At 40.2% G+C, this 17,559-nt stretch overlaps 1 protein-coding gene across 6 annotated transcripts in view; it reads left to right on the top strand.

Moving 5' to 3' along the window:
- Positions 1–17,379, top strand: part of LOC116067032 — a 48,889-nt gene extending 31,510 nt beyond the window's left edge. For 3 of the 6 annotated variants that reach the window (XM_031323318.2, XM_031323315.2, XM_035993470.1), the window contains 24 exons: positions 566–667; positions 765–813; positions 900–977; positions 1,321–1,923; positions 2,001–2,075; positions 2,352–2,488; positions 3,651–3,752; positions 3,898–3,955; positions 4,107–4,207; positions 8,176–8,965; positions 9,068–9,189; positions 9,278–9,400; positions 9,532–9,589; positions 10,627–10,761; positions 10,962–11,054; positions 11,140–11,316; positions 11,544–11,807; positions 13,536–13,610; positions 13,712–13,845; positions 13,958–14,104; positions 14,831–14,888; positions 14,982–15,041; positions 15,166–15,258; positions 15,667–17,379. In XM_031323318.2, coding sequence (XP_031179178.2) covers positions 566–667; positions 765–813; positions 900–977; positions 1,321–1,923; positions 2,001–2,075; positions 2,352–2,488; positions 3,651–3,752; positions 3,898–3,955; positions 4,107–4,207; positions 8,176–8,965; positions 9,068–9,189; positions 9,278–9,400; positions 9,532–9,589; positions 10,627–10,761; positions 10,962–11,054; positions 11,140–11,316; positions 11,544–11,807; positions 13,536–13,610; positions 13,712–13,845; positions 13,958–14,104; positions 14,831–14,888; positions 14,982–15,041; positions 15,166–15,258; positions 15,667–17,309 — 5,277 coding nt within the window. In that variant the 3' untranslated portion in view covers positions 17,310–17,379. Of the gene's footprint in view, positions 1–565; positions 668–764; positions 814–899; positions 978–1,320; positions 1,924–2,000; positions 2,076–2,351; positions 2,489–3,650; positions 3,753–3,897; positions 3,956–4,106; positions 4,208–8,175; positions 8,966–9,067; positions 9,190–9,277; positions 9,401–9,531; positions 9,590–10,626; positions 10,762–10,961; positions 11,055–11,139; positions 11,317–11,543; positions 11,808–13,535; positions 13,611–13,711; positions 13,846–13,957; positions 14,105–14,830; positions 14,889–14,981; positions 15,042–15,165; positions 15,265–15,666 lie in introns of all 6 variants that reach the window. The other 3 variants (XM_031323316.2, XM_031323317.2, XM_031323320.2) reach the window with 3 other exon arrangements.
- The last annotated feature ends 180 nt before the right edge of the window (positions 17,380–17,559 follow it).

Below are 17,559 nucleotides of genomic sequence, written 5' to 3'. Positions count from 1 at the left end.
TTATCACTCATTCATTCCTCATATTCAAATACTTTTTTTTAATAACTAATTACATTAGTTCAACATTTGTTAATCTCACTGTTATTTTAATTGCCACTGATTTAAATCTTCAGTATTTTGTTGCAGTCTGGATAGTACTTAAATATTCTATGTTCATAATTTTCATTTCCACATCCATAGCTGACTTTATAATAATCTGAGTAATGATGATGATGATGTTAAAACTACTGCTTTACTACTACTTAGTTATTTATTATACAAGACAGAAAAAACTACTGTAATTAGTTCTGCAGTCATTTTAAGCATACTTTGAGTATTCACAATTTGTTAAGTAACAAATTTCTACATTGTAATTGTTAATCTGTCTTAAGATGCATCTGTCAATACTGTTCGTTAGCTTTAGCTAGTTCCTTTTCATCCTGGGGACCATGAAGCCACACAAATAAGTACAATAATGTCAAGAAAGGAGGGTCTAAATATTTGGTGTATTAGATATTTTTTACATATAAGTGTAGTGAAAAACAATACCTGTTGGCTAGACTAAACATTTGTGCTTTGTGTGTAGGACCGTTTCCACCCAGGCTCCCAGAATTCAAGCACAGATGCAGAGACCTTATTGGACTTGGCAAAACAGGCAACGCGTTTTCACTCCATATCACATGTACAGGTATTCTATACCAGAAATTAAGTTTCTATACCATCTTCATGTAGCCTCTCCAGCCATGCACCAATGCTTTTGTCTCCATATTTTCTGCCTTTTAAAGGTAATAAAGTTGAACAAGCCCATTTGGGAGCCCTGCTCGTATTCTAAAGGTGAGTCTTTGTATTGCAATGAATGATCCATATTGGCATCTGTAACTGAATTGATTTTTTTGACTGATTATACTATTTTATTCCAGCAACATTCATCCTGGCAGCTGCAACTAAGAGAGCAAATAGATACTATAAACCCCAAATAATGCCTAAAAAGAAGCTGGGTAAGTCGAGCAGAATACTCATTTTGAGAGTAATGTTGATGTTTTATGTGCAGTATGACAGTAGTACCAGTACGACTATGGAAACATTCATATTTGGAGTACTTGATGCTTGGGTTTCCCTGGTGGGAGATTTGTTTGTTGTTTTTTATTTTATTTTATTTTGTGTAGAAGTAAAGAAAAATATAACAAGTGTGCATGTTGCTTTCTGCAAATTGGCTTTTATGTTCACCTCATCCACTATTTTCTTCATCATTTATTGCATTTGTATTATTGCTTACTCAGGTGATACTTAACAAAACAGTGTTGATACTTATATAATCGAATGCATTTTTTTGTTTCTCAGTCCCCAGACAAACCCTGAAAGACGTCGACAAGGACAGTCAGAATAACAGCAGGATGATGGAGGGGGATGAGAAAACGTGTCAAAAATCTACAGACAGTAGTGAGATGACCCTGAAAAAGATTTCAGTAGAAGTTGGTGCCAATACACACAGTGTAGAAACTCCTACACCAAGTGAAAAAGAATCAGAGCAGAGAAGAGAGGTGTTTTCAAAAACTAGTTCAGAGGAGATAAAGAATGCAGGAAGTGAGACATGCCAGGCGATAAAGGTGAAGATAGAAGACCTAAAGGATAAGATGGAAGACCATAGAGTGAGAAAACCAAGTGGACAGACACTAGAAAGCTGCAAGGACACAGACAAGAATTTGAGGACAGATAGCAAAGATGTCCTGACACAGTTGACCCAGAAAAGGAAAATCTCACAGGACACCTGTCCTGTTGAGAATGCCAAGCAAGAAATGAGCCATAAAAGGCAGCGGCTCACCTCTAAAGAAGACGCATTCTGTAAAGAACCGCAAAACTTGCCAAGTAACGAACACGAGGAGGTAACCACCGCAGACAAGAGTGAAAGTGGCAAACCAAGTCATGAAACTGCAAAGGACAAAGGTATGTAAATGCCATATTGAGGTTCTTGGAAGATTTTTTTTTTCTCAATATTTCTATGAAAATGTTTGTTGTTACAGCATCTTCTAACGTGAACCACCAACAAGATCAATTGTGGCAGTATGTCAAGAGGAAGAGCCGAGATCCTGTGATTGGTCAGTGCCTTTTTTTTCTTTTTTTAAAGAATCTATGCTCGAGACCTAATGAAAAAGAGAGTCTTGTGTGATATACTGTATTGTAGAATACTTGGTCAGTTCGGTCTACTGTTAATGTTGTTTTACTGATAACAACTGATCATATTTTGATTCCCCATAACATTTTATTGTTTTACGTTTGCTTGAGCTTCGTTCATTTTCTAATTAAATAAGAAAAATTCTATCCAGGGAGGAGATTTCTTACGCAATATTAATAGTTAACAATATATCTTCTAGGCTTAAGTGCACTTCTTGAATGCCATTGCGATGAGCGTGACCCCATCTACTTTTGTGAGTGCTGCTCTCTGAAGATCCCAGAGAAGGACATCGTCACCCATGTTACTGGACCCTACCACCAGAAGATCTACCTGGTGGTAAGTAAATGTTAAAGGATAGGTTTGGATTGTTTTGAGTCCATTTTAATGGACTTCTCATATGACATATGTACATTGAAAGGCTTAATGGTCATTGTAATCCTTCCTCCTCTCCATACTGGCCATGAAGAGATCCCTTCACAGAGCGAAGAAGTGGGGGACAAAATCCACAGTGCTCGTTCTGTCCGATAAAGGTTAAGTTGAATCAGAGTGGTAGAGAAGTTTTTAAAATAGTTGATATATTATAATATTAGAACATCATACCTCGCTACTACAACTCAACAGCTAACTTACTTTCATAGCTTACCATAGTAATTTAACATCTTCATTACCCATCAGAATGTTTTCTAGGGGCCGTATTACAGAAACTTCATTACTTGCAGATCCTTTCCTAAGGATCATTACTACTACTTTCATAGTTTGTTAACTTGTTTATTTCATATGGCTACTTTTTTAAATTGCTTTTACACAACCAACGAAATGTCGACGGCAGACCCTAACGATGTGTTTTGGTTTGATGAAGAAACGGTTATTAAAAGATACCAGAGATGTTGCGCTTGAGTCGCACACACAGTGACTTCAGACATGACCTGAGACTTTTCCTCGAAAGACTTCAGACTCGACTCTGTAGTGGACTTGTGGGACTTGTGAACAATCTTTATTTTTAGGAAACGTCTGATGAGCTTAATTATTATTCCCCCTACTGCGTAACCTTTAACATAGCTACTTAACATGTAATACGTGACGTGCGCTCAGCTACACGGGAGAGAAGACAACAAACATGACAGGACGTTCACCATAAGCTAACAAGTGAGTACAAGTGAGGGACAAGGACTGCAAATTAGCGGAGGCTAGACGTCCTAAAAACCCTCGCATCTCTCACATTTGGTTGTGACGTTATAGGTAATGTCCCTGATAAATAAACAATAAATAAAACAATTGAGTATTTAGGATTTCCTAACCTGAGATAAAAAGTTAGTTCCCAATTTGGAATTACAGACGCAAATCCTAACTTAGACTCTTCCTATCTTGACTTAAGATTGGAATTTTTCTTTAATACGGCAGGTATTTAGTTTTTACCACATTCACTACATGTGTATATATAAACACGTGATCTGTTTTGTAGTAGTAATGTCTTCTGACAGAGCGTTTCTGACATTAGGGGTTACAGAGACTCCCACCCCCACCATTGACTCACCAGAGGGAGGAGATCAGACGTTCGGCTGCTTTGTTTGAACAAGAAAATGGATATGGAGAGGCTCAGGTTTGGTCCTTGTTCTTTCATTTGTGGAAAATTGTTATAACTGTCACTTCATAAACTGAGATAGAAAATAGAACCATTTTCCTTTGGCCAGCCCTGGATAATGTATAACATAACGTTTTACCAATTGTTGATGTCTGGACTCCAGGTTGTTGATCTGGATGAGGAGATTTACAATAACCTCTCAAAGCAAAGCTTTAAATCAGGTAAGGTTACATCCTACCTTAATTTTGAGACTGTTTTTTTTTTTTCATAGTAGTTTTGGTTGAAGCTAATTTATTTCAATTAACAGGTGAATACGAAAGTCACAAGCTTTACTGTACAGTATTTCTTCTGTATTTCCCATCATCTACACAGCCATACAGACAGTGAAGGCACTTCGGGATCAGCAGCACAGTGGGCGTGAACTTCCTGTGGACACCTCAGTTACCCTTGATGCTGAAAATGAGTTCTGTCAGGTCAGACGATTTGGCATTATACAACACGTAGATCAACCAGGCAATCTGATTGGCCAACTAGACATTGAGATAGTGATCAAATCAGAATGACGGCACACCACGCTCATCACTATAAATATTCCTCTGGCATTTCCATGGCAACACTGTAACTTCCAGAGTTGAATCAAAAACTGTTTTTTAAATGTTTTTATTCATGAAAATAAATCCCAAATCTCTTTTTTTTTTTTTTTTTTTTTCCTTCGAGATCTTAGCTCAATAAAGATTGAGAAGCTCAGATTACACCGATTACCCTAAAAGAGGCGTTAGAATGTTTAAAGCATAACTCTCGCCAAAATGCAACCTAGGGTCTTTTTGAGAATGTACCCGAGTCAAACTTGCAAGTCAAAAGTAGTCGTTCTCCGAATGCAACGTAACAGGGAGGAGAGTAAAGATGGAAAGCTCCTAAAGCTTAGTTCCATATAAATGCACGGATAATTCGTTGTTTTGTCGTTAGTGAAAAACAATATTGACCTTGTAATTGAAAAAGGAGCCTTATATAAGAATGACATTTCCTCCTATGGAGTCCATTCATTCGCATTCGGAGGTCGACACTTTTTGACTGGCAAAGATGGCTGCGAGCGGAAATAACAGCTCAAGGGGGTAATCCTCTCTCCACAACGCATACCTCCTATGGCGCCATTTTGATGCTACCTAGCCCTCACCCGCCGTTAGCATTCCATTGACTGCCATTCATTTTGAGCGTCACTTTGACAGCGAATAACTTTACATCTGAAGCGTTTAAATACTTTATTTGTCCATTGTTTATTTCTAAAGAAACACGACAATGTATAAAAGGCTCCATTACCTTGTACCTCACGTTATGGCTCTGTAGCAGACGTTTTTGTAAAAATAGGCTAACGATTGTGTCATAACCACGCGACTTACTGTCGCGTAGTAGAGAAATTACCGTATAGTACAGGAGAAGCTCGCAGGCAGTTTCGTCTCACATTAGCTGTTTAAGTTTAATTACTAATGTTAACTAGCATTTTAGTTAGCAATAATTAGCCTGTGCCTATGTTATCTCCTTACATATACCTACGCTCTCCGTCTCTGCAAGATTGGGAATGATTGAGATTTCTCTTGGCACAGCTACCAGAAGACTTACAACTTTCAGACAGGTTGCTCACGTCACATTTACGTTGTCTCTCTCAGTTGGAGGCTGCTCAGTAACGCTCAGCGCTCACCGTAAAGTGCTTCTAACGGCCTTCACTGGTCTCCGTCCAGAGCAACGGGATCTGATGGTCCATTCTTATATACAGTCTATGGGCTAAATAGGGAGTGGAACGGCTTTCCGTAGACCGGCTTTAATGTTGTTACCGGCTGACCCTTCCCCTTTAATACAGGTGGTCATGTGACGTAACATAACGTTAGTCCGACGGGGTTTGTTATGGGAAGTGAGGCTCTCCGTGTGTAGAAAAGTACCGTAACTGTAGGGTTCCACACAGCGAAACATACGACGGAGCATTAGGGCCACATCAAAGGAAAAAAAATAAGGAGGAAGATATTTTTTTTATTTATTTTGCATTTCGAGAATAAAGTCGAAATGTCGAGAATAAAGTCAACATGACGAGAATAAAGTTGAAATACTTTTTCGAGAATAAAGTCGAAATGTCGAGAATAAAGTCAACATAACGAGAATAAATTGAAATACTTTTTCGAGAATAAAGTCGTAATGTCGAGAATAAAGTCGACATGTCGAGAAAAAACTTGATATTTCAAGAATCAAGTCGGACTTTTGAGAATAAACCAAACTACTAGCTATATTACCTATAGTATTCTACAAAATGCATGAACTCTTTCTCTTTTAGCACATAAATACAGTATGATGATAAGTATTAGGAATTTGAAGAGATTGTGCCGAAAATTGCGTCTGTTCAGAAGGAGAAACCACACAAACTTGGAAGAGGTGACTAACTGAAATAGCTTGTAATGGACAGATGCGAGGGTATCAATGGTTACACCTACGTATATGTTGTATCACAAGACACAATAAGACAATTGATTTGTCTGATCCTGATGGAGTGGAGCTCAGGCGAGCGCGGCACTCCAAGGACGTAACCCATATCTATGATGTTTCCTACATGGCAGCTGGCATGACGGACAGTCGCTCTATTAAGTGATAAAGGAGCTGAATTTATTCTCGACATTTCAACTTTATTCTCAAAAGTATTTCAACTTTATTCTCGAAAAAGTATTTCAACTTTATTCTCGAAAAAGTATTTCAACTTTATTCTCGACATTTTGACTTTATTCTCGAAATGCAAAATAAATAAAAAAAATATCTTCCTCCTTATTTTTTTTTTCTTTGATGTGGCCCTAATGCTCCGTCGTAGAAACACCTCGCGATTTTCGGCCAGCAAAGTTTTGACTCGGAGGGCGTGGTTGCGAAAACAACACGCAACAGAACCTATGAACAGAACCATAGACAGTTTATAAACAGAACACCGGCTACTAGGCAGCTAGCGGAGAGGGTTGAAGCTAGGTAGCATAGGTTGCTAGTTTGCTAGCAAGCTATCGTTGCTATCGTAGCTTGTGAAATGAACCACTCATGTTATAGGCATGAGGCTCTCCGTCAATTTAATGATCTCCCGTTCATGTTTTCAAACGAAGTATTTATTTAAAAACACTTCAATGGTATAGATCAGTGTTATGTTTATTGGTGTGTGTGTGTGTGTGTGTGTGGGGGGGGGTGATTCCCCATCACCGTCACTTGCCAGTCCTTTTAAATAGCCTGGATACGAGGCTACATTTTTCTTGAATGTGTTGCAAAGTTTATTCTGTTCATATTATGTTCTGTTCATATGTTCTGAGATTGTATGCTGCATTATGCACAAATCAAATGGCCTCCCGCTATTTTACAGTTCATGTGTAGTATCTGGAGAGACGACCGACCTGATCTTCAAAAAGTGTCACTCTCCCGTTCTATTGTTCAGACATGGTATTTATCTGTGCATTTATGTAACATAAGACGTGGTATGTTGCCATACTCCGTGAGACATAGACATCCTGTAGGCCCCACCAAAGGTCATAGGGTCATAGGTTAACTGTGCCTTAAGTTCCGCTATAGAATGACAGAATACATAACTTCTGGACAGATATTTATCATGGCCCCTTCCTGTTATTCTCTTCAGACCCACCATCTGGACCCTCTTCAACTTTTTCATGTATAGGGCCTCTTTACATGTTATTACATCATTCTGACCTTCTACCTAGATCTCAATAACACCACTTCCACACATCGGCAACGCAGCACTGCAACTAAAGATACAACACATGCTATGAATACATTAATTTATACGGAACCCTACCGTAAGCGGCAGCTGCCACTGACACAGTGATGCACATATACTTCCATGGGTAGTGAAGCTACAGTAGTCAGTGTTTTTATGTTCGCTGCAAAGACTAACTAAATCACCTGATTAATGCAACGTAATCACGACATCTCCCGGCCATTTTTCACCGCAGAAAGCTGCTACCAGCCAGGCTAAAGCTAATATAGTTAGCCTAAAGAAACAAGGCGTCTGTCTCAACTAATGTTATGGTTCGGAGCCGCGACACTGGAAACGTACTAATCTACAACAGCAGTCTGTGTTTGATATACCGTAATGTACACTGATTTAAGTGCTCTTGGATTTTTCTATGTAGATGCTCTCCCCTACAAAATCACCCCAGTAGTTGAAAATGATTTAGTATTTCTAAATAGGCAATCTTTTTTTCATATCACAATATATATCGCAGGAAAAATATTTTTTTCCAATATCGTGCAGGCCTATAGGGAAATAAGTTTGAACCCAAACAACTGCATGGTGAGCTGATGAAACGAATAACAAGGAAATGCAGCTTGATGTCAGCCTGATTAGTTGTGTAGCTCGTTGACAGCTGAAAAATGAGCGGTGTACTTAATACGGTTGTTTCATTTAATTTCAAAGGTGGTGAAGATGGAGATTGATGAGGCAGGCACCCCCCTGACTGTTTCAAGTAGTGAGGTCAAAACCGAATTAACTTCAAACACAACCGTTGGACCATTACAAAAATCAACCACTTCCAAATTAAGGGGGCCATCTCCAACTACAGCAAATCTGGATTCTGCTGTAGCTAACTCCACCATAACCATGACGGCCATCTCCAAGCTTCCAGTCAAATCTTCCAACTCTACTCCAGACACCACCAAATCGACAGCACCCATCTCCAAACTCTCAGCCGCCACCTACAGCTGTACTACAGCCACCAACAAATTGAGACAAACTGCCAACGAATGTACAGCAACCACCTCTAAATGTACAGCATCCTCCTCCACCCCTAGTGCCACCATCTCAAGCACGACCTCAACCACAAAATCTGCAACATTGTCCAAACCACCGGAAAGAACTGGAGCTGCAGCCAAAGTTCCAGAGACTTCATATAAAGCTGCCACCGCCTCTAACATGGAATCCACAGTATTGCCTGAAGCTGCCTGCAAAACTGCACCTGTCTCTAAAATGGAAAATGTCTCGAAAAAATCTGTAGCCCCTGCTAGAATGACTAAACCATTAGTTAAATGTGAAAACACTCAAGCCTCTGTCAAGGCTGCACATATAAGGAGTTCTGTGGGATCAACTGTTGCATCAAAGATTCATAAGAGTAAGGCACCTGCAGCTCCCCACCTGCACGCCAGGTCTGAAAATAAGAATCCACTACATACCTCCGCAAGTAAGACAAAGGAAACCTCTCCTAGAGTTGGTAAGTATTATTATTTTTACAGGAAAAATTCCTCAGTAAGTCTCTATGAATTGGTCTCTTTTTGGTTTAATCAGAGGTTTGCATTGTTTTTTTACTTTATAGGCTTAGACCAGCTGATTGTAGTGAGATGTGGAGAAAGGAAGCGAGTCTACTGTCAGCTGTGTTCAGTCATGTTGACGAGTTCCAGTCACCCAATGGAATTCATCCACCAGTTTAACTATGTGGTACGTGCTGGCTGTAGAAAATGTATGTAGCTTGTAAAGCAGGGCAGTATTACAGATGCTAACTGTGTGCCCTTAATGATCTTACTAGAAAAAGCAGCACCCTGGGTGGAATGCCACGAAAGACAAGTCAATCGAGCTGCGGAGCAAATTGGCCAAGATAGTGAGCCACATGGCTGAGGTTGAGAAAGATGTAGGATCCCCATCCAATAAGGTGACACATTCAAAATCACCCAAAATTGACAGTCTGTGTGGTTGTTAATCTGCTTTAAGGGTGTGATGCAGTGTGTACAAAAATTATGGCTTTTAATTGCATGAGTGTTTTTGTGCCTTACTTTCTGCTAGGAAGTGGAGTTGAAGATTGAGGAGTACAAAGAGCTGGCAGATCTTCCAGTGGTCGAAGGTAAAGATATCCTAGTAACTCACCAAAACATGACTTACAATATAAAAAAAAAAAAAATAACAAAGAGCCCTCTGCTGTTTGTTGAACTGTTCAGCAATATTAGCGGAGAACTGTCTGAGGAATTATCCCTGCAAAAGTACAATACTGCAGAGGTTTATTTTTATCTAGAGAAAAACCCTTTTACTGTAAAACTATAATATAAAGTATATCTGTAAGTTAAAGAAAATTGTTTGGAATTGAAGAGAATCTTTAAAAGCATCCAGTTGTATACATGTATAGATAAATAAATATGAAACAAAAACAACTTTCTAAGCATACTGAGGTTTTAGTTGGAGAGGGAATTCCATGTGTCTATTAGTAAGAAAATAACTATCAGAGTAGCACTCAAGAAGAGGGAAGAGTAGGTTTGTAAATGTTCATCAGGTGAAGAAGCAACCAGTCAATCAGGCTGCAAGTTGATCTCAGTTTCAAGGTGGTTTATTGAACATATAATATCCCTGAATCTGCCCTACCAAAATGAAGACACCGTTATATAGCCTAGATAAATGTACGGGAAATACATATGCAATAAACAATAGTTTCTTTGTTCACGTTGAAAAACATGTCATCAGAGATATATGATAGTTATTGTGTTTAGCTTTCCTAAACAGTGGCATCTGCCTTTCTACATCTGTTCTCACACATCCGTATAATGGACATGCTGGACTCTTATACCCCTTTTCCACCAAAGTTTGCATGTATATGTGGGGTTTTTAAACACAGGTTAACCTGAAAATAGTCGATAGACTCCTTTCCCGTGGTCAGTGGACGAGTATGCCTATCTGTAAGATCTGATTGGCTTAAAAAAAATATGGTCTGATATGATAGTGATGTGTTCCGTCTTTAGCATACACCATGTAATTTCATACCATATCAACCGCCTCTATTTACAGTCTTTTGTATCCAGATGAGCGGAGTCACAGTAATCAAACCTGAATAAATGATAAATCATTCATGCCAGTTTATATTCACAATTGTCTTATTATATTGATTCTCAGCTATTGAAAGGCTGAAAGAAAAATTGGAACTGCGAGACTCGCAGGTCTTATCACTCCCCACAGCCAGTACTGCACAGGTTTTGAGACCGCGATTTCCTTCCGCCAGTCCATATGAAGCTTCAAGCCCAGATGACGGTAAATTCAGGTGTCCTTTCTAAACACCATTTTAAATGTATCTGTATTTTTAAGCCACATGGATTTTTGTTGTGGCCCCATCTGAATTTTATTCTGAACTTGAGAAAACCCATGTCTTTGGGATGTTATTAGAAGACCTGTGAATGAGGCCCAGAAGTATGTAATTATATTAAACCAATCACTGCAATTTTGTATCTCAGATATGTACATGCAACAGGAAGAAAAACGTTCTGATAACCAATCGGAGCAGGAGAAAAAACATGAGCTCAAGGCACTATTGATCCAGATTCCAGGTGAGAACCCACACACAAGATTGGTTCCAGAGACTCTACTCTTATAAAATTCACACTTTTTGATATATTGCTGTTCTTCATTCAGAAATTGAATCCAGTTCAAAAGAGGAAGGAACTCTTACTGTGGGTCAGTCGGACAGAGCTCAGAGCGTAAAGAGTTCAGAGCCAGAAGCTAATGACACAATTTCAGACCAGCTTCATTTGTGGCAGATCTTGAATAAAAATAAGCCCAATTCTAGCATTCAAGACGCAGGCATTGCAGGTATGTTGGTTGTGTGTCATACTCATGACATGACATATTTTAAGTCACTATTATCATTTGCTATTTGTGTATCATTTTGTAAAATTAACCAATTGTAGATTCCACTGTTCATACATTTAAATATACAGTGTCTTGTCATTGTTAGTCCTTGCAATCATGCTATTGTTATGTTTTCTCTTCCTTCTCATTTACACAAATCCACCATCTCACTCATCCCTACATCCCAGCAGTCCAAATGCAGAAGCCTCAGGGTGCCGCTGACTCCACGGGCAGGTTTGCCCAAACCTTTGATCCCGAGAAGAGACAACAGCAGGAGAGAAGTGATCCAAAGTATCAGGACACGTGGAAGATGCTGGAAGGCTCTCAGGAAACATCACTTGTAAAATTCTTCAACCAGGACCCGCCCTCTTATGCTACAACGGTGAATACAGAACAACAGAACCAACTAAGACCCAGCGAGAAAGCAGAACGTGTATCAAAACACTCACAAGGTAGGTGTTACACGTACAGTATCTTATTTGAAAGCCGGTAGTGGTCTCTCAAATGAAATCTATAAGAAAAGACGCAGTTGGGTGATGTCATGAAGTAGCGTGCGGTCAGGGGAGTTGTCCTCACCACCACTGCAGTCGGCTTCTCCCGGTTAGGATTCTGGGATCCAAATTATCCACAGAGGTCTCCCCTTCTCCAAAACAAAGGGACCAGGTGATGAAAACTGGTAAAAAAACACTGAATGAAGCAGTTTTGTGTTAGAAATCCGTGTTTCTCTGATGCTCGTCGGCCGAGAGATTGCGAGCCGAGCCGAGCCGCCGGATACATTTGCCCAGCTTGTTTCTCTGATACCTTTTAGGTCCAGACTGTCCGATGACTAAAATCCTTTATTCGGTTAAAAATATAGTTAAAGGCTGAAATACAAAGTTGGTGTGCAAAGGCCTTAATGGACCTTTACCTTACATTTATTACATAATCACATTTTTCTAACAATTTTCAAACCCGAGAAATGCACATCTCAACAAAATTAGAGATGCACCGATTACAATTTTCTAGGCCGATTCCGATTTTTCATTGAGTTTGACCTGCCGATACCGATTTTAGCCGATCATTTTTCATTTCATATTTTCTAACCACTTTACAGCACACACAAATATTTATTTTCTATCTTTTCTTTAATGGAACATTTTACATTTTGCATAGAACATAGATCATTTTTGGACTAGATAATCGATCGTTATAAAATAGAACTATATAAATTACTCCTGGTGTGGGAAATTCACACACCTCTAAAGTGCAATGTTATGGAAGAACCATTTCCTTCTTTTCACATCCAATATCCAACTTAAAAAAAAATAACAAATAGAAAAATAATAAATAAAAATAAAATAAATATAGCCTTGCAGTATAAAGATATAACAGGCCTGTTTGAACGTCAACAGTAACGTTACCTGAAAACAGCATGTAGTTCATTTTTTTTAGCTTAGTTTGCTTTATTTGTTATTGTGCATAAATATGAATAATACTGTTGCTGTCAACGGGCTTATCTGCTAACGTTAGCTACCGACGGTTACCTCGGAAACAATCCAGCAAATCGACGGTACCCTAGAGTGCCGTTACCTGAAACGGATGATTTAACGTCACCGCTCATTTTACACACAGTTTAGCAACAAAACTAAACGCTGAGGGAATATTACTACGTTTATTAATGTTGGTTTTGAGCGGTATGCATCCCCACTAACCTGGTTAGCATTTTAAACAGTAACGTTAATACAGCATGTCGGAGTAATACAGCATCTCCAGCGGGGCGTCAGAGGCAGAGGGACCGCAGCGTTCGCTAACGTTAGCTTCTTGTCTCATCTGGGGTCTGATAAACAGTAAATTCATCAAAGGCAGTGTGCCCATCGCTTATGAGTGCGGTTTTCATGTTCCAGCTGTTCAGCCTCAGAGGAGAGAGAGAGAGCGGCTGACCGTTCGCCTGACATCAGTAGAGCAGACTGCTCTGCAGAGCCGTGTATAATTACGACTTTATGACATTTCATAAACAGCTGATTGAGCGGCGGTGCGCTGATGTTGCGCGATGTTAGATTAATCTAACATCCACATGCCCGGCAGATCACGTGAAAATCGGCCAATTCCGGTCACCAGCCAGTCAATCGGTACATCTCTAAACAAAATATATAACATAGGTGTAGTCATTTTTGGACAATAATTTTGTATGATTTTCACAGGGAAAAGCACACGGAGCTGCAGTAATTTGTCTACATACTTGAGGGTGTTGGAATATGACCTTGAACCAATCATAGGTAGGGTGTGTTTCCTTCCACAGCAAACCTTATTCACTCCCATTAGTTCATGTAATTTCACAAAAGCATACAATATGTTAAAGACAGCATGTCGTCATCAGGTCTGGGATCTGTGTGGGAGTGTCGAGGGATAAAGCAGAATTCGTTCTACCTTTGTGAGAGCTGCAGGGAGACGCTCTCCGTCGGTGACATCTGTCGACACATGCTTAGCGATGAGCACAAGCTCAAATGCACAGTGAGTGTTGTCTCAAAAATGCAAAATCCAGTACAACAACAATACAATATAACGACCAAAGTATTTAACAATTGCTTCCGTGTTTTTTTTTTGTTGTTTTTTTGTATGACAGATGCATGTGTTTCAGTGGAGGCACTACCCTCTGGATCTGCACTTCTGGCTGGAGGAGGATCTGCTCCAATGGATGAAACTGGAACTTTTAAAGGAAGTAGCCCAGATGCTCTCAGAACAGGAGCGTTACAACAAGATAGATGCACAGGTAACATGTTAGGTCCATGTATCATGCATGTTATCTCAAATGCTCATGGGGTAAATTTGGCAAGATATGGTTATTAATGTATCTGTTGTCTTTTTAATAAGCACTGTAAATTGTGTTATTTAGGGTGTGGCAATTCCACTCTGACAAACAGGACAAACAAAAATCTCTTACAGTGTTGTCACACATTAATGCTCAGAGCATGGTATCAACCTTGGCCTTTTTTGGTCATTAATAACTAACTAACCCTCTGCTAGTTCTCCCAAAGGTCAAGGCTTCACCCTTTTTGTTACTTTTCCACTGATGCGATGGGACTGTTCCCCCAGAGGCATCTTAATCTGGTCTTAATTACAGATTTACTAGCCCGCAAATATCTTTACTTCTACTGCGGTGATGAATACTAACAAACATTTTTCTCATGCACATTCCAAGAACCCTCGTGTTACATTTATGATACTCTGGGGAACAATCAGGTTTGCTTGGATTAAAAACGTTACATGGTACAGATTCAAAATGATCAACAGGAGAAGATAAGACATTACTATGCAATAAAGAAAGTCGACCATGATGCAATATGTGTAATAAAGATATTTAAACATGATTATACATATGTGAACTTTCCCTTACAACAAGATATGTTTCTTACGCATACAACTGCTTTATTTGTCTTAAAGTGGAAACACACATCCATCATGCTAATTGTTGCCGTTTGTGTCTTCTCTTAAAAAGGTTATAATCATGAGAGAGGATCTGTATGAATATGTCCGGACAGCTTCGTTCGATGAAGGTAACAGTAAGCTTATTTTGCAAAGTGTACAGTGTGTATGGTCCATGGGAGTATACCATATTTAGTATCAACTGTGCTATTTGCTTTTTGTAGCTTTAAAAGTGGTGCAAAACATCACCAAAGGTCTACACATCTGTACTCCACAACAAAAAGGTGAGTCCCATAAGCCCAGTTACAGGGTTATTTACTTCTCATTCTTATACATAGCCTGACTAGAGTGACCAATACAAGCAGGATATGGGTTACAAGCTATGTGTTTTTGGTTTCTGTTGCCCAGACCAGCAGCCTGAGGCCCAGCAGAGTCCAGAAGAATCTCTTCCCATGAAGATGCAGCCAGCACAGACACCTGAGACGGGCCACAGTGGCACAGGTTGATGTCCACTCTTGTAAACAACTTGCTTGACTGTGCACACAAAATGTATTTTGTTACTAGTTAACCAGAAACTAGTATGACTTGCGTAACACTTGTAGGTTTGTCTTGATAATTATCCGTGTATTATAAATTTAAAATGATGTATTCATGTTTTCCGGTGCCTTAATTGTTTGTAACATAGTGTGTATTTGTGTCTTTTAATATGTTATGTTAATTCTGATGTTAACAAAATGTCTGAGCCTACTTTGTGAATCTGACACCACTTTTAATAAATCTTTTTTTATATATAGTGTATAATTTATCGAGAACTCAGAACTGGTGCTTATCATCTCCTGTCTGTGCTGTAATAAATTCAAGGTTTTTTTTTCATGCGTTTTCTTATTCCTCCTCCATTGTCTCTCTTAGGAGCAAGACAAAAAACTGAGAAACATAATTTGGAAGAAACGGTTGAAGATTTGGATGGGGTCAAACAAAGCACAGTCTTGAGTCTGGATGTGACTAGTATCTCCTCAAAGCCTGCTTCTGTTGTTTCTCATTTCCCTGGGGCTGCAGCATGTCTCAGTCCCCAAGAGCAACCAGAACCCAGACACCCAGTCTCACAGCACCAGAGGTCTTTCCCAGAGTTGCAGGTGAAACAGGCAGAGGTGCACTCAGAATCTCCATCTTCCTCTCTTGTTAGTCCTAAAACAAGTCAAACCCAGTCAGTGTCTCCTAGAGATAAATACCTTCCAACCAGCAAAAATGGAAGAAGAAGAAAAAAAAAAAGAAAAAAAAGGAAAGGACCAGCTGTTGAAACACTGGCCAGAACTTTCCCCAGTAACACCCAACTTGAGGATCCTTTCAGTCAGCCAAACCCCCAAGTAGCCTCTGAGTCCACTTCTGTTAACCCTCCTGCAACCCCCACCCTCCTGTCCCCTATGGACAAAGACACAGGACCTGGATTTGATGAACGGGACACATCCATTGTGGACTGGAAAGCGTTTACACAGCTAATGGCTCTGGTGAGAGAGAAAAAGTCTGAGAAAAATATGTCCTCTTGCACGTCCGCTCCAGGTTATGGTGAGACTAATACCTCCTGCACTAACAATTCATCTGAAAGTGGTATGGAAAGAAGATGGGATCCAAAGTCTGTGCAGACTAAAATGGCCAAAATAACAACAAGATGGGATTTAAAGTGGCATCCATCCTGTGCTAACTCAGTGGAGAAGTTTTCAACAGCAGCTCCTGTGATCTTGGGCAACAAGAACCAACTGTGCACCCCTAATGCCAACAACTCATCTCTTGAGGGCTCTGTTTCAACGAGTGGCGACCTTTTGCTCGGCACGACAGAAGCCAGTGCAGTCGGTACCGTGTTACCTTCTGCCAGCATTGCTGACCCCAGTGGCCCACAACGCCAGAAGAGTGTCGATGCTCAGAGCACTTCTGGAAACACAAGCCAGTTAAACCCTAGTTCCATCTACTGTGAAGTCACTCACGATAACCCAAGAACGATACCACAGCCAAGAGGATACACAGAGACTGACAACACTGGGGTCCGTCAGTTGCCCATTAACACAATCGTAACTGTCAGGCAAACCCCCCATCAGCAGCAGTTTATGGTTGGCTATAATGGACAGGAGGACCACACTGAGGTGAACAGGGGCAATCGGGTCATTCGCATCGTCTCCCCAGTTGGAACAGTGAGCCTCAGTGATGCTTCAGGAGGATATGGTCAGTGCAGTCAGATGGCCTATGTCATAAATGGACAGTTAGGTTATTTTTCTTCTGAGGCTGTTAGTTACACAACACCCGACAACCCTCCTGTATACAGTGGGAGTTCCTACCAATGTGAGGGGCGCTCTACAAGGGAGTTCTGTCCAAGCCAGATTTACCCAGAGCAGGAAGCAAACAGCTTCAGGCTGCAATCAATTGGACACGGTATAGCAGCTCCACCGCTCCCAGAATGGGTAAGGCTGGGAATGCAGCAGCAGTGGCTGTTACAGCAGCAGTACTCCTCATGGACAAGTGGCAACTTCCCTGACTGCTGGAGATGGCAAAGTGACCAATGATGCTGCCTACGTAGGTGCTGTTCCATTCCCGAATCCAGCCAACAATTCACAAATATCGAGTTACCTGAACAAATACAGCACCAACAGTATTGCTCCAACTCAGAACGCCTTAAGTTTACCTTAAGGCTCTGACACATCAACCCGATGGCCGACCTTCGGACTGACTTCCTTCCCGAGTTGGTCAAAAAAGTGCCTCAGAACACACCGAAGTGACGCCGACTTGAGTGTACGTTCTGCACGTGCACAACAT

The sequence above is a fragment of the Sander lucioperca genome, chromosome 16, assembly GCF_008315115.2.
Source record: "Sander lucioperca isolate FBNREF2018 chromosome 16, SLUC_FBN_1.2, whole genome shotgun sequence".
Taxonomy (NCBI): Eukaryota; Metazoa; Chordata; class Actinopteri; order Perciformes; family Percidae; genus Sander; species Sander lucioperca.
The sequence above is the reverse complement of the archived record's forward strand: the minus strand, read 5'-3'. Positions and strand labels throughout refer to the sequence as shown.